The 23,258-nt window shown below is 37.8% G+C and overlaps 1 protein-coding gene and 2 non-coding genes across 3 annotated transcripts; 2 read left to right on the top strand and 1 right to left on the bottom strand.

Moving 5' to 3' along the window:
* Positions 1-5,198: 5,198 nt before the first annotated feature.
* Positions 5,199-5,339, top strand: LOC121428242. Its single transcript, XR_005971764.1, has one exon. It is a non-coding gene; the product is annotated as a U4 spliceosomal RNA (small nuclear RNA).
* Positions 5,340-6,681: 1,342 nt separating this feature from the next.
* On the top strand, positions 6,682-6,822 carry LOC121428238. Its single transcript, XR_005971760.1, has one exon. It is a non-coding gene; the product is annotated as a U4 spliceosomal RNA (small nuclear RNA).
* A 5,606-nt stretch (positions 6,823-12,428) lies between these two features.
* On the bottom strand, positions 12,429-22,500 carry LOC121428077 (transmembrane protein 222-like). Its single transcript, XM_041624654.1, has 5 exons — positions 22,272-22,500; positions 17,547-17,631; positions 16,927-17,046; positions 14,855-14,985; positions 12,429-13,212 (listed from the first exon to the last, which is right to left on the bottom strand). The coding sequence occupies exons 1-5, from the start codon at positions 22,454-22,456 to the stop codon at positions 13,131-13,133; spliced, it is 603 nt and encodes a 200-aa protein (XP_041480588.1). The 5' UTR covers positions 22,457-22,500; the 3' UTR covers positions 12,429-13,130.
* Positions 22,501-23,258: the final 758 nt, after the last annotated feature.

Below are 23,258 nucleotides of genomic sequence, written 5' to 3'. Positions count from 1 at the left end.
CCTTTGCTATCAAGATGTCGACTTCCCGAGATAATTATCTCAACATCTCGGTGGCACTTTTAAGCTTCCATAGTATTCCGGTACTTTCCCATGCACAACCGTATTTTATTTACAAATTAACTTAAAAGATTTTTCTGGTATAAAAGACCACCTTCGGTTCCTCCGGTCGTCGACCTTCTATCAATTTCCGAACGGAATATCCCGTTTATATTTCTAAAGCAACCGAGGTAGTATGTTTTAAACTAAGCGCGATTATATCAGCCCCTAACATGGGACACCCCCAGGAAATGGGGGCGGCCTTGATCTAAATTTTAGCTGGAAAATCCAGGGATAGCTGTACTACCCCTGTTGGCCAAAGTTTTGACGAAGCTTTTCGGTGATTGAAATTCTTATTCTCCTGAACTAGTTGTGGGAGTGTAACATCTGCTAGGATTCACACAATTCGAACAGAATACTGCAATACGAAAATAAAAAAATAGCATATTTAGCCACATGCTATACTGGTGGCTTCTTTTATACATTAGCAATTTTTGCACAGTGGTGCCCAAAAATGGTCATGAAAACTTGCACTTTTAATGGTGTTCCAATATCAATTTGGAAAAAAATGAATTGTTTATATTTGAGATACTGATGTCAATTTTTGTAATTTCTTAATCTAATGTAATTTTGTCATTGTTTTTGATATCGATATCATTTCCAGTTAACCATGCGACTCTATCATAATCATCCTCAATTGACGTCATAATCACGATACTGGAGAAATAATAATAATAATCAATAAAAGTGTCCCCCTGCCCTGGACACAACTTGGAACTCGTTAATGTCACTCTTCGCAATCATGGTCATGTAGTATCCCGTGATCTACTCGTTTCCCGTTACCCCCCCCCCCATATTAGCTGAAAGGCTCCCCCATCACGGTGTCCACCCCACCCCCTTCATTCACCCTTCGAACCAGGCATGCACCCATCCCATGGAGGCGAAGGGCGTGACGCCCCCCCCCCCCTATCGTCCATCTAATCATGATTTTTCCCCAACATGCATCTTTTTTTTTTAGATAAAGCTTTCCATCTACAAGCAAATGAGGGATGATGATAGTCAGAGAATAACCAAATATGTTGATTTAATTCCGAGGAATGTGTACTGGGTAAAAACGAGGGGCAATATCCTTGGCGGTATTATGTCACATTCAATTTATTTGCTTATTATTTTAATAATCAACTGTTTTTCTGTCATCAACTCATGATTTATTCTATTTGCTTTATGTATCTTTATCGTATAGCTTCACTTGGGCCTATTTGTTCAGCAGCATGTAATAGGTTTGGAAGACATAAATTTTTCATCATTTGTAATTTACCCTTTCTTTTACTTTTCTAAGTTCTCTTTTATTTTCATATTTTGCTCTCTTCTAAGCGCCTAGAGCATTTAATCGAAATTGAAAACACGCTATATAAATCGTATGTATTATTGTTATTATTATTTAACAAAATAAGAGAACAGCAGACTCAGCTAATACATTATTTTATATGCTCAAAGCAGGACATATTTTTATCCCCCTCCCCCAGCCGCCCCTAAAATACTTACAACATTCTCAGGCAAATCCGCTGGCTTTGATACTTTACTTCATGTGATGTCCTCTTGAAGGTCTGATAGAAGGTGATTATACTGTGTGGAAGGATTTGATTAATGAATGCCATTGGAATGTCATTATTTTGATTGGCATTTTACCGAGTATGTTGTCTGCATAGAATATTTGCCATGTCGGAAATCATGAAGAGAAAACGGGGATTGATCTCCGAAAATGAAAATTCCTTTTTTTTGCACTTATACATTTTTTACATGTAAAATATATCGTCCTTTTAAAATCCAAACACTAAGGGGTGTTGTTAGAAAATATTTGCAAAAATATAAAGATCCCATTGGCGGCGGAAGCCAGAAAATTTAGGGGGTGTCCACCTGAAATTTTGGGATGGACACAGGTAAAAAGTTTGACAAGCGCCACCCAAAAAAGGTTTTGAACCTAAATTTCATGAGTTGCTAACGAAAATTTTTTTTGACAAGCAAAAAAAAAAAAAAAGGTTATCGAAACAAAATTTAGGAGGGGGGGACCGTCCCCCCAACTTCCGCCGCCTATGAAGATCCCTCCCCTTCCTCGATCCGTCCCCCCCCCCCTCTCCCCCTCTCTTTCTGTCCACTCCATCTTCCTCCACATTTTCCTTCTTCATCTCGTATGAGCTATCTTCAGTTTTAGAAATAGGTATCGAGTACATGAAGAAGATATATGAGATCATAACTTGTGTATCTGCTTCATGTACAAGGGCGCCGGAAGCGGGGGGGCAGGGGGGGCACTTGCCCCCCCAAATAAAATTTTGGGGGGGCAAAACGAGATTTTGCCCCCCCCCCCAATGTTCCCCCCTGAAAGTAGAAAAATGATAAATTATCTAAGGACAAAAGTAAACGATGAAGGCACTCTTTTCTGCCTAAAAATTGTCATTTCCATTGTCAAAAATGAAAAATTTTTGCCCCTGACGGGGCAATTACATTATCATAGTAAGCCTCGCGTCTTTTGACGAACAGTTCCTCTGTGAAACATACCTTTGATAAGCCCCTTTTCCATCTTATTACAGTGTGATAACGTTTAACCTTTTAATAAATACATTTCAGACTAAAACCGAATGGCAAGCTATTTTTTTAATATCTGAACCTACAAATAATGAAAAAGATGGGTATCTTCTTAAATAAATGATGTGATTTTATATATTTCGATCTAAAAAGTGAAAAAAAAATCAAGCACGTTTTGAAATAAAGAGATGGTTGTGAATTTATGCAAAAGCGCGAGCGATTTTTTTATTTTTATACTATGACCTGAAAGTTTTTTTTCCAATTATTCCCCTCCCTTCCATCATTCATCTTTCTTCCCGGTCCTATCCTTCTTATCTTTCTCCTCACCTTCCGCCGCTTCGCCCCCTTGATCTACCTATGATGACCCCTCCAACGGCAGGAATTTGGTGTAAAAATGGAATATAAAAGTCTCGTTAATAGAGTGTTTAAAAACAATTTTTTGGGGATTAAACATAGTTAAAGTTCACTGTGAAGGATTAATCATAACTCATGAAAACTATTCTTTATACTGAGTACGCGAACAATGAAAATATTCTAATATTCCAAGTAAATTTGGAATAAAGGGAAAGTGAATTGGCTTAACAAAGGTATGATTTTACTGGGTATGGAACATTCTCGTCTAATCTATGATAAGTATCCAGAGGCGATTTTTTTTTCGTCATTTTTATTAGATATGAAATTGACAATGGCCATCGATGTCATCAATGTCATCTCTCATTGGCTGGCATATAGGGCTAGATGTGAGTTCGAGAATAGTTGGGCCGGTATGTCTTTTCTTTTCCAAACCAAGTTCTTAACAAAAACTATCTGTTAATATATTTCGAAATTCGAGGATACACGTGTATAATTTCGATTTTGAATTATGTATTTTTCCATAACAAAAGAGCACAAATAGTAGGGGGACATTTGATATTATGTCCCCCCCCCCTTTCCAAAATGGTAGGGGGACGCTTCCCCCTGTCCCCCTGGGATTTCCGCCCATGGTGATGGGGGAGCTTCTGCATTTTTTAGAATAAAATTGACGGATTTCGTGCACACTTTTGGTGAATTTTGTGAATTCTGCCCTCTCGATCGGCGGCCCCCGGCTGCGTACGGTCATGTTTGTCATCTAAGAGTCTTTAAAAGGCCTATAATTACATTACATTGGTTTGAAACAATTTCGTTTGCAATAAGGCTCGTAATTTGCTGGAACTGCGACCCTGATCACGAAGAAACACCAGTCTGGGTCAGAAGGGGGAAATAGAAGGAGCAAAAAGAACTCCAAGACTGTTTAATTCTCAAGAAATTTATTTTTGAATGCTCTTAGAAACGCAACTTTTATACTCCATTTTTACACAAAGTCCTTACCGTGGGGGGTCCCACACCCTCTCCCGCTCGATCGCTTCGGTATCTCACGCTTTCAAAAATATTGTGCCCCCTTCGGGATTTTGCCCCCCCCAAAACTGAAAGTGTTCCGGCGCGCCTGTTCATGTATTCGATACCTATTTCTAAAATTGAAGATAGCTAATACGTGAAGAAGATAAATGAGATCATAACTTGTGTATCTGCTAACGTAAAAGTATGTCATCGCATAGCGCCCTAGGATGATTCTGGAAGTGGGTTATTACAGTCACCAGAACTGTCATTTTCGACACAATTTAGACAAGGCAGGTTCCTAATCGGAGTAATGTTCCCACAATGCCTTGGGCGCCGGAAAGGCAATGAGAGGACGAACTCGGATTTATAGCTCCAATTTCTGTTCGCTATGTGTGTTGTTTACCATAGGTATCACCCCCTTGAAATTATGTAGTTATGCTAAAAAAAATGAAATTTAATCCAGAGTACCCTCATTTCGTAGTGACCCCCTTTTTTGCTTGACATTTTTTTTTTGCTTGTCAATTTTTTCCTGACCAAAATCACCATCATTTTGAAGTGGAAACTTTTCTTTTAAATAGCACCCCCTTCAAAAAATTGGTTCCCATTGGCCCTGGCTCATTGTAAATACAGCAGACCCGTTGCACAAAATTGCCGGTGTTAATTTTAAACCGGGTATATCGGTCCACACCAGAGAAGCGTTAAAACAACATCAGTTAAGAATAAAATCGATATCAATCGGTGTTGCTTGAATGCCAAATCGGTGTTAGCCTATCGCCAAACCGGTGTTGTTTCGACACCTCTCTGGTGTAGACCGATATAGATACCAGGCTGGTGCTAAATTAACACCCTATAGTCCGACGTTTTGCAGTGTGTCTGATCGTCACACAAAGGAGCTGAAAATCGGGTGCTTAACTCCCAACTATTGTGATTTAAATTAGGGCATAGATAATGGCGGACTCTGGTTGTGAGGTAGGGTGCTACAAACTGATATTTTTTTTTCTTAATTCGGGGATTGTAGTTATGTCATTTAGTTATGATAGTTGGTTTTTTATGATATTTTATCAAAATAACCGAAGAAATTTGAAAATTGATTTGACTGTTGCCCGTTTAAAAGCTTCTCGGAAAAATTATAGATCAAATTGCATTTATTTCTAAGTTTGCTCTCACTGTAACAACATACTGTGTTTGGAATCATTGTATTCGTTAGAAAGCTGATTGAGATTATCTTTGCGCAGAGGCAGTATCGTAGCCAATGAGGTTTATCCGAGGCGCGATTATTGCTAGTTGAAAACTTATCCCAATACCCCGCTCTGACGACGTGAAATACCGTCGGCTGTAGCAATTTTTCCAGATCTCCATGGAGATCTAATAATTCAAAACAAAGAAAATGCCCCATTTATCCAGTTTTTCTTTCTTTCTTTCTTTCTTTCTTTCTTTCTTTTCTTTGTTTCTTTCTTTCTTTCCTTCTTTTTTCATTTCCTTCTTTATTTCTTTCTTTCCTTTCCTTTCTTTCTTTCTTTCTTTCGTTCTTTCGTTCTTTCTTTCTTTCGTTCGTTCTTTTACTTCCTCCCGACCTCTTTTTTCCTCTCCTCCTCCTTCTTTTTCTTCTTCTTCACCCTTCTGCTTCACCTCCTTCTTTTTCCTTTCTCTATTGATTTAAATATTTTTGCCACGAGAGGAGAAATGTTTCGACTTCATTACGTCGTCGTCTCTTATCAAGGTGGCGCTGTTTTATATTCGTGATCGAGCCTTGTTTGGTCACAGCTACCAATAAACTATCGAAACTACAAGCCGCAAACTGATCGTCTTCTCTATTTTTGAGCTATTCTTACCGACTTCAAGAAATTCGGGAAATTTCTTTCTTATAGGTTCAATGCCATCCATTGCGTCTTTCATTTTATTTTTGGGCTTTTATTCCCGACTTCAGGAATTTTATCTCTGATAGGTTCCACGCCTTTCATTTCATCAAGCTGGCATAAAAGCGTCACTATTTAAAAATGAACTCGTCAGACTGCAGACTTAAGGCCCACTCCTCAAATTATGAAAAGTAATTCTCTCCTGGATTATGAATAATGATCCTCTTCTTCTTTATCATCATCATGACCACCAACATCACCATCATCATCCCCATCATCATCATCATCATCATCATCATCCTCACCATCACCGTAAAGATATAATCATCATCATCACCATCACAAGCATCATCACTCTCGTTCATCATCACCATTATCATCTCCGTCATCATCATCGACATCATCTTCATCACATCAGAATCATTATCATCAGCATTTTCATCATATAGGTGACCAGTACAGGCTGGTGTTAAATTAACACCGGTGTTTTGCGGTGTGTCTGACTCATCGTCACACAAAAGAGCTGAGAAGCGGACGCTTAACTCCCAACTATTGTGATTTAAATCATAGCATAGCTATACACAAATCTAGAATGGACGGACTCTAGTTGTGAGAAAGGGTGCTCAAAACTGATATATTTTTTCTAAATTTGGGGATTGTAGCAATCTCATTTTCTTATGATAGTTTATATAATATTTTATCAGCTAACAGAAGAAATTTGAATTTTGATTTGACCGTACCGCGTAAAGGCTTATTATAGATCAAATTGCATTCATTTTCAAGTTTTCTCTCACTGTAACAACATGCTATGTTTAAAATCATTGTATTCGTTGGAAAGCTGATTGAAATTATCTTTGCGCAGAGGCAGTATCGTAGCCAATGAGGTTTATCCGAGGCGCGATTATTGCTAGTTGAAAACTTATCCCAATACCCCGCTCTGACGACGTGAAATACCGTCGGCTGTAGCAATTTTTCCAGATCTCTAAGGAGTTCTACTAATTCAAATCAAGAAAGATGCCCCATTTCTTCTTCTCCTCCTTCTTTTTCTGCTTCATTTTCTTCTTTCCTTCTTCTTCTTCGAAATGACTTTTCTTAGTTGCATCGACGTCTCAGAGACGTGAACGTCGCGACGTAGTGACTGGTTTGAGACTTTTCCTCCTTTCTGTCTTTCTTTCCTTTATTCTTTCCTTCCTTTCTTTCTTTTTTTCTTTCTTTCTCCCTCTCTTTCTACCCACTCCCCCTCCACATTTTCCTTCATCTTGTCTTAGCTATTTATCTTCAGTTTTAAAACTGGTATCGAATACACGAATCAGATCATGACTTGTGTGTCTGCTAACGTAAACGCATCTCATCGCCTAGCGCCCTGGGATGAATCTGGAAGTGGGTTATTACAGTCACCAGAACTGTCATTTTCGACACGATTTAGACAAGGCAGGTTCCTAATCGGAATAATGTCCCCCCAAATGCCTTGGGCGCCGGAAAGGCCAATGAGACGACGAGGTCGGATTTAGCTCCACCTTCTGTTTGGTATGTGTGTTATTTACCACAGGTAGCACCCCCTGGAAATCACTCTCATCATCACCGTTATCACCTCCATCATCATCATCGACATCATCTTCATCACATCAGAATCATTATCATCAGCATTTTCATCATCATCATCATCATCATCACCATCATAATCATCACTTTCATCGTTCTCATCATTATCACCATTATCATCATCATCATATACATAATTTTCATCATTATCATTATCATCATCATCATCATCTATGAACCTAAAGAATCACTCCCGCTAGGTTCAAGTGAGGAACGCCCATAGATTTTGTCTGCCCCCTCCTATCAGAGCCATGTACTACCAAAGATCCGGGGCTCATCTGACAAAGAGTTGCGATTGATCCAATCAATCGCAACTATGGACGTCCAGCAACGTCAACGTCTATTATGCACGTTTGTTCATAATATTTGCTAGCTTTGATGTATATTCATATACATTGTTTTCTTGAAAATTCACTGCGCTTCTCTTTGATTACAAAGGACATTGTGGAAATTTCCTGTAGAAAAAATTGTGACACTGTTGGATTTCCATAAGTTACGATTGATTGTATCAATCGTAACTCTTTGTAAGACGGGACCCTGGAGTCCTTTGACCCCAAAGCCAGATCAGGGGCCCATTTCATAAACTGTTGTAACTTTGTCATTATGGCAACTACCATGGTACCCTTGATTTTGATTGGATGCTGAGCCATGTTGCCATGGTAGTAGCCATAATGGCAAAGTTATAATAATGATAATCCGCTTTTATATAGCGCTTAATCCATCAGAACGACGTGTCCAAGCGCTTTACAGATATATTATTACCCCGGTCATCGGATTCAATCAGTCATTCCCGCACACAATGTGTGCACATCCTCCACTCCCTGGGGAGTATTCCAGTCAGTCGCCTGTGAGATGCACAAATCTGTAACTCTTTATGAAATGAGCCCCTGGTACCCTCCACTGGACAGGACTCGTGTAGTGTTCCGAGAAAAAGAATAAGACCATCATCAATAACATCACTATGATCTTCACCATCCACATCACAAACATTGCTTTCATCACCATCAGCATCGTCATATCATCATCGCCATCACCATCTTCATTGCTATTACCCTCTACCAAGTAACATTCACACATTTAATTAGAAAAAAACATAAAGAATGATAGATTGATGTCATCTTATATTTACTATACAACAATATGAAATTTCAAAATTGCGAATAAACAAATTATATGTGTTTATCATCCAAATGAGGAATAATTGCACCACTATGTACCAGCAAACCCCTGCCACATATGGACTACGAATCAATTTTAGAATGATTTATATCAGCTTCTTTTGAAAATAAGAATAATTAAAAATGTTCAAAATTCATATACTCAATGTGCAAAATTAATATTTATACTGTTTAAAAGTGAAGGCGAGTACATTGGATTTTAGTCATCGTGTCTCTTCTATTGCATCTAATTGATACACTGTAAGTCTGTTAAGAAGCCCAATTATTCCCCCAGTCACATTTATGCTACAGTGTCCGAATGGTGAGTCGAAAACAGCCGTTTTATTCATTCTTATTCAAACCACCTATATGTAACTATTTTTTAAAATGTTAAAACAGCCGTTTTCAACTCGCCGTAGAGCAAATGTGACTGGCATATTACACACACAGTTCGGGCATATTAAATCAGTATCAAGAGAATAAATTTAACAAAATAGGACTGCGCTGGTACAGGATATGTACACAAAAATGATAAATTATCAATAATTGAATTCTTGATCAAAATTCACAATTCATCACCATAGGGTATCTACACTATACAATAAATAACATCATAATCAATTTTTGATGCATAGAATACACAAAGTTCAGGAAAAAGAATGAAATCAAGGAGTATTGAATTAAAAAAAACTCATTTTCATAGATTTAATCCAAATAAAGGTACCCTGTTTTTATATTTTTCTTTCTTCTGAAAATATTTGCATTATAAAACTTACATCCTTATTCCTAAGTTTATTTTGATATTTTTCTTTAAAAAATTGAAGTATAAAACATTGTAGTTACAGAGGTAAAACACAAAATGTATCTTGATACTATATAGATTACAAGAAGTAGTGTAAATCTAACAAATACATACATGTAAGTCCAATCTACATGCTCCAACACTGATCTAGAAGAAAGTAACGATATTGATAAAACCTGGCCCCAAAATGTAAGAAATAACCTTAAAATTAAAAACAATGTGCTATGTATGAGTAGTTCCATAAATAATTAACATATTTATGGTGGAGAAAAAAGGTATTTTCATTGGAAGATGATAAAATGGGTTTGATATTTCATTTGCAACAACATGAGAATCCCAAATGCATTTTTGATGATTGCAAGGAAAATCTAGTCCACGAAATAAGATGAATTAAGTGAAAATAGGAAAACTAACTTAGCAAAATAATGAAAACTTCACTGAAAAGAATTAATTAATTAATTTTTTGTAACGTTTCCCCAAAACAAGAATGTGTCGTAACGGGTGGTGCGATTTCACAAGCTAATTTTCTACTTCATATGCTATTACATAAATATGGCATTACCATCATTTCAATTTTCTACTTAAAAAATGTATGATTTCCTCAACGAATATATAAAATTTACATTATTTTGATACAGGCATATTCCTTAATGCAAACTAGGACAAAATATACACTATCCAAATATTCATAAAAATACAAATCAAAAGTTGGATAATGTCAATATCTATCTATCCATTTACATTCAAATTTACAGGTCCTAGGCCTTTTGTGTTGTTGTTGATATTAAATTTATGATTATGCCAATGTTTCATTTTATTCTGTTTAAATTAACTCAAACTCACAGTATTAATATTATACCGAGTTTGTAAATGTTTTGAAATATACATACAGAATATACATATTTCAGTAAAGACTACAGCCAGAAAATGCAACCTTGAGAACACTAGCCAAGCTTCGAAAATGAAATGTATTTCATAGTAGAATAACACTTGCCCTGGGGTATTTTCCAAAGCCAACATGTGAACATATCAGTATTTCGTCTTGTGACTTATATACATGTATATGAAAGGTCCACCGTGCCCAGATTCATTTGAACAGTTCCAGTTGCCCCCATTTTCATTATGAAAATTGACGTACTTTTCATGCAGCTGTCCATCATCAGCCAGTTGCGCAGCACATGCACACATATGCTACGCTACGCTGCTTTTGGCGACATCAGCATTGGCCTAAACATCTTCTGACGTCACTTCACACGGCAAAAGGAGGCGGAGCCAACTTGTCAAGATCTTCGAAGAGCGGCCGAAGCACAGGCGAACTGAGAATCGCCAGAGCTCGGGCATTCGGAACATGGCATTTGCATACACAACGTACATACAACCGTTTTAACATTGGCGTCAATGGGCAGCTGGGGACGTCCGCAGTGCGTACGTATGTTAAGCAGCACCCTCTGAAAACGGGGATGGTGGACCTTTAACATGAACATTACCCCTTGTTGTCTAAGTCACTTTAAGTAGATATTTATTAAGTTTACAGATATTCAATTTATACAATACATGCAGTAGATGTATTGAAATGCAGTGGGAACTTTTCATAGAAAATGAAAGGGGAATGAATCAAAGAAAACAAAATGTGGTTAATAAAGATACAATAGGAAATGAAAGTGACATATGAAGGAAAAAACAAGAGAATGGGGAAAACACATGAAAATAAAATGTTGGAAAAGGTAAAAAAAATTCTTGCACTGATGCAATAAAATAAAAAATTAATATAATGCTAATACAAGCAGTTTTCATCTTGCATCAACAAGTGAGTATCAATTATATATACTAACATCAGTGATCTCATTTATAATATGCTAACAACAAATTCTTTATCCAAGAGGCTAAGTGAATAAATAACAAAACTTAAATTCCAGTTTTGGTAATGATCTCAAAAGGACTTTTTACAGAATCTGATATAATGACCACCCAAGTGTCTGTTTGTATGAATAAAAAATATGTGCCAAAGGATTCTGGGAGAAATTGTGTAATTGCTGAGAAATAAGCAAAATAAGTGCGATTCGATCAATTCCGTCGGGTCCTTATTCCAGCAATACATGTAATAATACACTGTCCCACGTGTGCCTATCTGTGCTGGTGATCTTCAGTGCGAACGTTTTTTAGCGTAGATTTCAAGATTTCACAAAGTTCAGTTTATAAAATACTGTACAAGATCTAGATCCTCGATGATATAGTGACAATTAAAGCCTGGTTTTACAGATTTCCTCATGAAATCAGTGTTTACTGCAACTTCTGGCATTTCTTTTTAAGCAGGATTTATAAAGTGCCTTTCACAGAGGCTATTCTATATTCCCCATAGCATTTTATATGATGAATTTGAGGATAAAAGAAAGACAATTACAGGATTGTGAAAAGTGCAGCTTTGACTTTTAGTATGAAGGTGACAAGGGGCCTATAACACAAACTACATTAAGCAGTGGTCGCAGAACATTTTTCTATGATTGATTGCATTAATTACACTGTACAATCAATCGTGAAAATCAAGCGTATGATTGATCGCTAACCTTTGTGTTATACGGGACCCAGGATTTTCCAAAGGGGGGTGGGGGGCCACCTATTTTCCCGATGAAAATTTGACAAGTCAAAAAACAACTAGCACATCAATGATATGGAGCTCATCCGGCATCTCGCAACGAAATTTAACACAAAAATTAAAAATAGGTCAACAAATAAAAAGAAGCATTTTTTTGTGAATTTTGAAAAATGCACATAAATTAGCATATTTAATGAATTTTAAAAGTCTGTGTAGAAGTTTTGAATCCCCCCCCCTAGTGCTATCATATAAAGCAAACAGAATTAAAATCGGACTTGAAATGGTGAAGTAGTAGCATTTTGAAATTGTGGACAGACGATGGACGCCACACAATGGCATAAGCTCATCTTGCCCTTCGGGCCGGATGAGCTAAATACAAAAACAAACCTTACTTTCAAGGGGGGGGGGGACACTTAGGTAAAAATGGCATATTTACATTACAGATTATTGATTATGGCTCTCAAAGAGAGGGGGGGGGCATGGGCCAGATGTGCCCCCCCCCCCTTGATCCACCACTGAAGGTGACTTATGGGGATGCATAATGCATTTACTATGAATGCTATAACTATTTCAGAATGGTGATACTATTGTGAATTTCCTGATTTTATAACTGGGAAAACATTCACTTCCTACCAGAGAGACATTACAGTAAACATGTTGGAACTTCTTAATCTTGTAGTGTACCATGAATTTACATAGCCTACAGTTGTATTAATGAAAATACAAGTAAATATAACTAGTGTATGTGAGAAAAAATACAGAGTTGCAGATGTGAGGATTTTGAAAGAGTCAGAGTCATATGTGCAAAGATCAGCTTTTAAGGGGAGTAAATTTTTTTTTGCTGATCCCACCAAATCTGAAAATGAAAAGAAAAAATAGGCATTGGAAAGGCCTGCAATAGAGATTTTGGGGGGCAAAGCAAACTTGGTGAACCCGTGAGAAATTCTTTGGCCAAGCCTGCTAAGCCTGCATTAACTGCCAGGCCAGGGAAAGTGAGGTTTTGAATTTACCAAAAGGCAATTTCCAGTGGCATTACACAATATCTACTGGTTATAAATCTGCATGATTGATATCAGTTTTTACAGATTAAGCATCCAAAGGGGGCAAATTCCTGTGAAAACTAACGACAATGTGCTTTTAAGGATCTAAATAAAGACAAGAACAAGGGTGATTATGGTCCCATACAGGATAACTGCAGGCAGCCACGTCTTTAAAAATCCACCAAATCTGAAAATGAAAAGAAATAAAAGGGAGATATGATTTATTATGTCCACAGTGGTCAGTGGATATCATCATTATCTGAACAAGATATATGAGCAGGAAAATTCTAGATAATATTGAATCAATTAAGGAAGAAGTCAAGATCAATTCGTAATACCCAAGTCCTATAACTTCAAAGGTCAAGTCCACCCCAACAAAAATTTGATTTGAATAAAAAGAGAAAAATCCAACGAGCATAACACTGAAAATTTGATCAAAATCAGATGTAAAATAAGAAAGTTATGACAGCTTTGCTTAATTTCACAAAATAGTTATATGCATATGCTGGTTGGTAAGCAAATGAGGAGACTGATGACATCATCCACTCAGTGACTCACCATTTCTTTTGTATTTTATTATATGAAATATGAAATATTCTAATTTTCTCCTCATTTTCAAGTGAAACAACAATAATTCCTCCCTGAACATGTGGAAATAACATTGTTTAATGGCAGGTATTGTCAATTCTGTAAAAAATGAAATAATGTATAATTCAAACAATAAAAAAAACAAAAGAAATAGTGAGTGAGGGACATCATAGACTGTCTCATTTACATGTCACTGAGTTGTGCATATGACTGTTTTGAGAAAAATAAACGAAACTTTAAAATGTCATAATTTTCTTCCTTTACATCCGATTTTGTTTTTTCTATATTTATTTAAATCCTCATTTTTCTTGGGTGGACTTGACCTTTAAGGAAAAATATTGTGTTTCATGCAGAGAAACAAACCTGGAAAGAGAGTGTAGAGAGAGAAGGGGGGGGGTGACCTCTGTCATGACAGGGTGAAGACCATGCTTGAACACAGATTTAAAATGGGCCCTCAACAAGCAACCATCCTTTTGTTTTAGAAACAAGTTCATTTTGTCACATTTGGCTAGGACTCCTCTAAGCCCCACCTATTTCCCTGAATGAAGGAAGTTTGTTGTAAGACTGAAAGGCACAGAATTGTCATGCAAATTTATGCCCACTTCGTCTACTGGTTAATGTGCTCTCGGACAAATGACAATTTGTTTCATCCAACCACATGCACCAATTTGGTTAATAAATAGATTATCTAACCATACATTGTACAGACCATGTGGTTTTTAGATTGGTGTAGCCTAGCTTGCAATGAATCTAAATAGGAAATGGGCTAAAAAGTAAATGGTAATTAGATCAAATGTTTATTACACAACCTGGTTGTAGACGAACTTGGATTAGGCCACGTGGGATGACGACCAAATGGAAAGTAGACAAAGTGAAAGTAGACCCAGTGGCCCGTATTTTGAAGTCAGGTTTAACTTAGACCATGGTCTAACTCTGTGCTAAAGTTATGGGGAGCCAAAAATTCATAAATTCTGTTGTTGTATTTTTTTTACTGTTTTGTTTCACTTTGCTTTCATGAGGAAAAATGCTTCAATTTTCATTCCAAGACAATTATGAACAATATGGGTGACATATGAGTAAATAAACTGGATGTGTACTGTTAGGGATTCGTGCCCCAACTGGCTCTCCATAGTTAAAGCACAACTTCAAACCAGGGTTTTATTTAATTCCAAGTTCAAAATATGGGCCAGTGGAACTATACCCAAATAGAGAGTATCTACTTGAGACAAAAGACTACTTACCCAACATATTTTCCATAAATGAGCATCAAGAAGCAAAGTTTAATCATGTTCCATGATGTACTGCCTTTATACTTCATAAGATTCAGAGCCATCGCAACGTGTGAGTGACAGTTGTCGCAAAAGAGATTATGCTGCAGATAAAATGAAAAAACAGAAAGAAGAATGTTTGGAAACATATAGCTCATAAATAATACACGACGTTATAGATTAGCAGTGCTTTGTCCAATTTCTTGACTGGGGATCCTGAATGTTTCACTACAAAGTGAAGGCCATTTTGGTGCCAACAAATTTGACAAGCAAAAAAAAAAAAGGTTTCACTACAAAATGTTGGTCATTTTCCTGATAATTCCCCATTTGCCACACCTATAAGAATTCCTGAGGGTGCTGCCTATGGAGAATAATACACGTAGCACCCCCTGGAAAAATCTTGGGGGTGCTTACCCAGCAACCCCAATTCCCAGGGCCATGGCTGTGTCCAAGACTGGGTGTTAACACACAAGTCCGAGTTATACAAAATACCAGTCCTTGTCTGAGACTGTGATTAGACAAAGAAACCGGAGACCTACATGTACATTGTAGAGCAATTTAAAGCATAACAACTAGGATCAAAGATAGCCTTATCGTCCCCATTCTTCTTTCTCTTATCTTTCATCCGTTCTATTTCTAGTTCTCCATCTCGACTTTATTGCTTTTGATCTTTTTCAATTTCCTTTATTCTCCTCTCCCACCCATCCTCATTTTTCTCTTTCTTCTCCTCCTCCATCTCCATTTCCTCTTCTTTCCTTTTGCTTTTCTCTTCCATCTCCTCCTCTTCTTCCATCTTTTCCTCCTCTTCTTCTTCTTCTCCCATCTTTTCCTCCTCTTCTTCCACCTCCTCCTTCAGCTTTTTCTTTCTTCTTCTTTGTATTCTTCATCTCCTTCCTCAACATACATCTCCATTTCCTCTTCTTTTCTTTTGCTTTTCTCTTCCAACTCCTCCTCTTCTTCTTCCATCTTTTCCTCCTCTTCTTCCACCTCCTCCTTCAGCTTTTTCTTTCTTCTTCTTTGTATTCTTCATCTTCTTCCTCAACCTACATCTCCCTTTCCTCTTCTTTTCTTTTGTTTTTCTCTTCCATCTCCCCTTTCTCCTCTTCTTCCACCTCCTCCTTCAGCTTCTTCTCTCTTCTTCTTTGTATTCTTCATCTTCTTCCTCAACCTACATCTCCCTTTCCTCTTCTTTTCTTTTGTTTTTCTCTTCCATCTCCTCTTTCTCCTCTTCTTCCACCTCCTCCTTCAGCTTCTTCTCTCTTCTTCCTTGTATTCTTCATCTTCTTCCTCAACCTACATCTCCCTTTCCTCTTCTTTTCCTTTGTTTTTCTCTTCAATCTCATCTTCTTCCACCTCCTCCTTCAGCTTCTTCTTCTTTGTATTCTTCATCTTCTTCCACCTCCTCCTTCAGCTTCTTCTTCTTTGTATTCTTCATCTTCTTCCACCTCCTCCCTCAGCTTCTTCTCTCTTCTTCCTTGTATTCTTTATCTTGTTCTTCTTCTGCTCAACCTACATCTCCCTTTCCTCTTCTTTTCCTTTGTTTTTCTCTTCCATCTCATCTTCTTCCACCTCCTCCTTCAGATTCTTCTTCTTTGTATTCTTCATCTTCTTCCACCTCCTCCTTCAGCTTCTTCTCCTTCAGCTTCTTCTTTGTATTCTTTGGCCTGTATTCTGAAGTCGGGTTTAACTTAGACCATGGTCTAACTCTGTGCTAAAATTATGGGAAGCCAAACGTTTCAAAATTTTGTTTTCAGTGAATGCTTCTCATGTTAACTGTGCTCTTCACCAATCATTTAATGGTGAAGACAACTGTCATACTTATCCTTCCCAGGCAGATAATAATGTTTTGGGAGTCGATTGAGCTGGTACATTGAACCTCTACTGTTTGAGATACTGGTAGTTAAACCACAACTTAAAACCAGAATTTAAATTAAACCAGACTTCAGAATACAGGCCTCTATCTTCTTCTCCTCAACCTACTCCCCCCCCCCCCCCCCCCGTCTTCTTATTCTTTTATGATTCAGCCTACCATTGATGAGACTTACCATTCTATTTTTATATTCCTCTGAGGCTTCATGTACAGACGTATCCCATGTTCCTGGTTTAGCTTGTGACGATTCCAGAATCCAGTATTTGGTAGGTCTGCCAAAAGCCATGTCATTCTCCTAAAATGACGAAAATATAGTGAAATTGAGTAAATTCTAGAAAACAAACGTCATTTAGCATGACACATCTTGTAGAAATATCTACAATTCCATTTTACTGCAAAAAATACAGAATAGAACTTCATTTGGCTGGATTTTTTTTATGTTGCAAATTTAAATGCTAGATTAAAATTTACAAATAATTTTGTTGTAAAATTTGCTTTGACCCAATTAACAACTATGCATCCTTCACAACATTAAACCATTTTAGGGCACAAAATTTCATATAATCTTAATGATTTGTAATAATGGCATGTGATTCAAACAGTGAATGAAAAAATGTTATCAAGATAATTCTTAAATTCACCACAATATAAAGCAGGCTTCAGGCAACACTTTATTCCTTTATAGAAAACTATAATGAAATATCCAATCAAATTTTTGCAGTACATGTATGTGTGACAAATGGAAGCAGCGAAATGTCTATAGCTGTATGGATGGTTATGATTTGCTTCACTTACCGATACATAATATGGAGCAGCAAAATCCCTGATGATTCCCTGTGACGTTGCAATACCCATGTGACCAATAAATGGGAATAACCACCTATAGATTGAAATGAAGTACAAATCAGTCTCTTTTATAAACACTACACTTACATGTATTTGGTCTCTTTTTACACCATGAAGAGATTTCAGGCAAACTTTCATGTACATGTAGATGATAGATTAAGAAAGATATGACGAATAAAATAATGACAATTATCTATATAGAGCGATTTAGCAATTCATTATAAATGCGTATTTTGGTCTGAATCAATGTGCCTGTGCAGTATCAGAGCCTTTTCCGAAAAAGGCCCGAAATCGGACAAATATCCAATAGCCATCTAGGATCTTGTACAAAATTTGCTGTTGAGTATGAGAGCATATTTGACAGCAGAGCTACCAAGTCTCATGCATAATGCGTGAGACTCAAGCATTTTGGACTCTTGTTCATCCCCTCAAATCTCATCCCCTCAAACTATCACAGCCTATCCCCATATACATTGTACACAATGTCTGTGATCTCAGATTCACGAAAATCTCACGCATAGCTGGTCTTTGAACTTGGCATCTCTGTGACAGTATACATTGTAGTGCGCATGCGCAAATGCGGGAAATATACATGTAAACATGTACAATGGAAGCACTCATCCTACGAACGAGGTTATAATATAACCTTGTTCTCGTCTGTATGCCTTCCAATTGTAAAAATTTTCATCACTTATTTTACCTAAATCCATTGCCCAAATCATCGCGAATCAGTTGCATCAAAATGTTATTCCGACGAAATGACATTAAAGTCATCAATACAATATAAAAAATGAATAAAAACTCACCGATTTCTCTACGTGAACCTCATCCAGATGCCTCCATTACGTCTATGGTGTTCGACAGTGACAAATCGAAAAAGAAAAAAGATCTCACAAACCATCGAGACTCATTAACCCGTTTGGACCGCTGACCAATTGAGGTTTCGACAAAACTTTGCTCGTAATGCAAATTGGTAAGGAAGTCTTGATAGCCTCAATCAAGACAAATTTGCAATTTTGTTTCGTATCGATACAAATTGATTTAAAAGCCACACCTATAGGATTTTCATTAAAAAATAAACGGAATAAAAGATATCTTACAATAAATAAAAGAAACTCAATAAAAAAGACATGAAACGTAATTATGTTCTGTTTTATCACTTGAGCTCTTTGCCCCTTCATTCTTTTCATATTTCATATAAACCCTTCACCCATATTAATTCCAGGGCGGTAAACTGGGGGCTAGTACATTGATGAAAACTAATATTCAACAACACCAACAACAATGTGAAATATAATAGAACAAGTGGAATGCCTCTGGCCGTCTCACCTGCATCACGCGGTTCAATATAGCAACAGTGCTGACTTTGAATACTACTCTAACTCGCACAAGATGTTCAGCGATACATGGTTACTCTTATGTCCACTTTTTATGAACTAGACCAATAAACTTACAGAGATATGATGGTTATTCAACAAAAAACCCCGACATGGCCAAAGTTCATTGACCTTACATGACCTGTGACCTTGATCATGTGACCTGAAACTCAAACAGGATGTTCAGTGATACTTGATTACTCTTCTGTACAAGTTTCATGAATCAGATCCATAAACTTTCAAAGTTATGATGGTAATTCAACAGATACACCCAGTTCGGTCAAAGTTCATTGACCTTTGACCTTGGTCATGTGACCTGAAACGCGCACAGGATGTTCAGAGATACTTGATCACTATAATGTCCAAGTTTAATGAACTAGACCAATAAACTTTCAAAGTTATGATGGTAATTCAACAGATACCCCCAATTCGGCCAAAGTTCATTGACCCTAAATGACCTTTGACCTTAATCATGAGACCTGAAACTTGCACAAAATGTTCAGTGATGCTTGATTACTATTATGTCCAAGTTTCATGAATCAGATCCATAAACTTTCAAAGTTATGATGGGAATTCAACAGATATCCGCAATTCGGCCAAAGTTCATTGACCCTAAATGACCTTTGACCTTGGTCATGTGACGTGAAACTCGTGCAGGATGTTCAGTGATACTTGATTAACCTTATGTCCAAGTTTCATGAACTAGGTCCATATATTTTCTAAGTTATGACATTTCAAAAACTTAACCTCAGGTTAAGATTTCGATGTTGATCCCTCCAACATGGTCTAAGTTCATTGACCCTAAATGACCTTTGACCTTGGTCATGTGACATGAAACTCAAATAGGATGTTCAGTAATACTTGATTAACCTTATGGCCAAGTTTTATTAACTAGGTCCATATACTTTCTAAGTTATGATGTCATTTCAAAAACTTAACCTCAGGTTAAGATTTGATGTTGACGCCGCCGCCGCTGCCGTCGGAAAAGCGGCGCCTATAATAGTCTCACTCTGCTTCGCAGGTGAGACAAAAACCCAAATAACCGTTACAATGATAGTACTCAACAAAAAGAGAGGGATCAAGAGAAGAAGCAATAACCCCCCCCCCAAAAAAAGGCATCATATTTCCTTTCACCATACGACAAGATACAGTTCATTATAGAATAAACTAAGCTGATGGCGCTACAACAACTATAATTAAAAAAATATTGTGTGTCAGGGGAGAAAGAGACTACTATCGCTGAATCCCGAAGATCCGAAATAGAAGCATCACCGGCATGACCGGAAACAGGTATCTGTGGAGAGAAGCAGTTTTATACAGCTCTGTAGATGTCCGTGGTGTGGTCGCTTCCGTTAGCTTTCTTTAATTGAGCACAAGAGGGCGTGTTACATCCTTTACGTAGAAGTCTATGCGCTGCTGAAGACCATGACAAATTTCCTCATACATTCCAACGATTTCTCGAAGAGCCTTCAAATAAATGACAATATAACATTGATTCCAAAATAAATCAAAGCAACAACGGAAGGAAGATCAACGTTTCGTTCGGGGGGAAAGACTGGTAAGTCGATCTCTCTTACTTTTAATTTTTCAAAGAGAATTGTTAGTAGATCTACGCCTCACGTACCACTAGCCCCATCCCCACTCACACATTGTACGAGGTTAGTATGTACTAACCTCGTACAATAGACCGTGTTTGACCCTGGATTTCGAAGTAGTCGGCAAACATCGCTTCATTGCTGAAGTAATATTTGACGAAACTCCTTCTCGCTACGCACCGGGGCTCTTGCCGGTAAGTAGCAATGGGGGCAACAAATAGGAAATTATTTTAAAATCATAATCATTAAAAAAAAGCAAATTTCGCTTACCTCGGCCTCGAAAGTGACTTCGCTTGTCTCTTCCACGGAAATACAAGGAAGCCCGTTGGTGGCGCTAATAATTTCACAACCTTGATTCAGCTCCTCAGTAATTTTATAACTGTACATGTATCTAAATTCTTTGAATGCGCAATCCTTATAATTAATTTACTAATTATGGGCATCAATGAATTAAATACCTTCAAAAACATAATTAAAGATTATTATTGGTGATGATATCACTTGTTGCAATGAATTTAAAAAGATGACTAATAAAAAAAAAATAAATAATATACGTGCCTGGAAAGAAACCAGCAGTACAAGCTTTAACGAACGTCAATAATACGTATACGGTATCCCAAAGTCTATACAATGAAAAGATTGGACACTTCACGGACTTCGCGTAATGCCTTGCGTCGATTTGCATGTAGAAATAGTGTAGGTGCCTAGTCTTTCCCTTGTCGTGTCTTTGATCTGAATATAAACCGCGCGCCCTCTTTAGGCGAAAATTGATATCCAAGCTGAGCAGATTTTATCTCCGTAAAATCTTCACTAAAGATCAAGAAAATATACATGTTTTTTAAAAGAATCTTCAAGGAGAAGTCACGGAAGGATCTAAATGATTCGGTGTCATAGCAGAATGTGATATATGAAATTTTAAGTCATATTTTATGTGGGCAAAAGCCCAGCAAACTTTAACTGTGTCGTGTGTGTCCCGTGCATACGACTGATATTCCTTCGCACGCGAGATGCTTTGAACCCATGGTCCCATCCCCTAGGCCCTACCTTTTGCTGTATGGCAAATGGTCGGGGATGACGAGTGAATGGAAGCAATGCTGAACGCAGCCAGTGCGCAGCATAAGAGCACAACACTCAATGATGTCATAATGAACTACATGCAAGTCGCATGTCAATGTCATTTGTCAACAACCAAATTTGATCTTACGAAGTGATGATGCCATTTAATGTGATATGACTTGTTTAATCAAATATCTCCATCTATCATAACTTTGTTCATTGAATGAGTGCTTCTAGGGGTGGGATAGATGATCATAATTATATTGGATGGCTTTCTTTCATGGAATACCAGAAATATTATACTCATCAGTGATATGACGTTAATCTCCACGAGCCTCCTGTCTAGGATTGCCATATGATTGCACTTTTTTTTGCAGTGTTTTTTTAAAAATTTATTCTGACTTGACTCTAAAAATATCTTCTTTTTCTTCTCCCCTTCCTCCTGTCACAGCCCCACCACACTTTCGCTCTCAGATTTTACTCCCTCAACCCCAAATCCCCACGTCTACCGGCAAATCAATTTCATTTGCTTCTTTATTATTATTTTACGAATAATTTAAAATATCCACGATCGCGATCGCTCGGCGACAGCGTACAATAACAAATATCTCAGCGTATGGGACTAAAATAAAGTGAAGTGTACTTACGTTAGAAAGGGGATTGGCGTCCAAACAACGCAAAATGGGTATCTCATTCTTTTGGGTTCGATTCCATTTCCATTCGTCATCTTGCAATGATTCTCTGTCGATTCGATGTCTCTCCGATTGACACTAAATGCAACCTCGGGGTCGTTTTCCATTCCGTTTGCTAAAGGAGTGTACGAGTGTTTCATCCTCCAAATTAATTGTTCATGTTTACAATTCTTGCGCGCATGCGCAATTAATAATCGTGAGATGCTCCAGTTGCCAATTATATCTTCCACCCCCTCTCTCACTCACGTTCTTTCTCTCGAATCCCAATCTATTCTCATTCCTCTTGTTGACTCCTGGGATCCCACCTGGCCCTTAAGGTAGGGTTCATCGAGTGTAACCCCCCCCTGGGAACCCTCCCACCTTCCCCCGCGCCCCCGGGCGGGCACCTTCCCTAGCCCCCCCCCCCCCGCCTCTCTCTCTTTAATTCGCACACATCACCCCTCTTTCTCGATCATTGACAATCCATATTATGCTCCACCACCCCCTCTCTCTAATCTATAGTGTATATTTCACTGTCCACCATTAACCAAAATGTTCTGTTTCATTGGCCTCGTCTGCTCCATTAATTGGCCTCTTTGATCGCTACCCCCCCCCCCCCATTATCTCACGCACACTCCACACCCTCGTGTTTGTCTCTCCACGATTTCTCTATTCGATTCTGTCTACCAATTCTCTCTCCCCCTCTCGCCCCATACATTCTTCCCTTCTTATTCAATGCCCGGTATGCTCTTGTCTCTCAATACACTTCTCAAAGTCCATCAATGCTCCAATTCTGTCTCCCTAGCTTCTCTCTCTCGCCCCATCCACCCCTCCCTTCTTATTCAATTAAAAAAAAAAAAAAAAAACTATCACCAACTTATGAATACACAGACACTGTCAACAATCAGCATGATTCCTTGCCCGTGATATGAGGGTACGCTGCAGTGGTTTAGTTTCAATTCC

The sequence above is a fragment of the Lytechinus variegatus genome, chromosome 14 (genome assembly GCF_018143015.1).
Source record: "Lytechinus variegatus isolate NC3 chromosome 14, Lvar_3.0, whole genome shotgun sequence".
NCBI classification, from domain to species: Eukaryota; Metazoa; Echinodermata; class Echinoidea; order Temnopleuroida; family Toxopneustidae; genus Lytechinus; species Lytechinus variegatus.
Note: the sequence above shows the minus strand (reverse complement) of the source record. Positions and strands in the feature narration are given on the sequence as shown.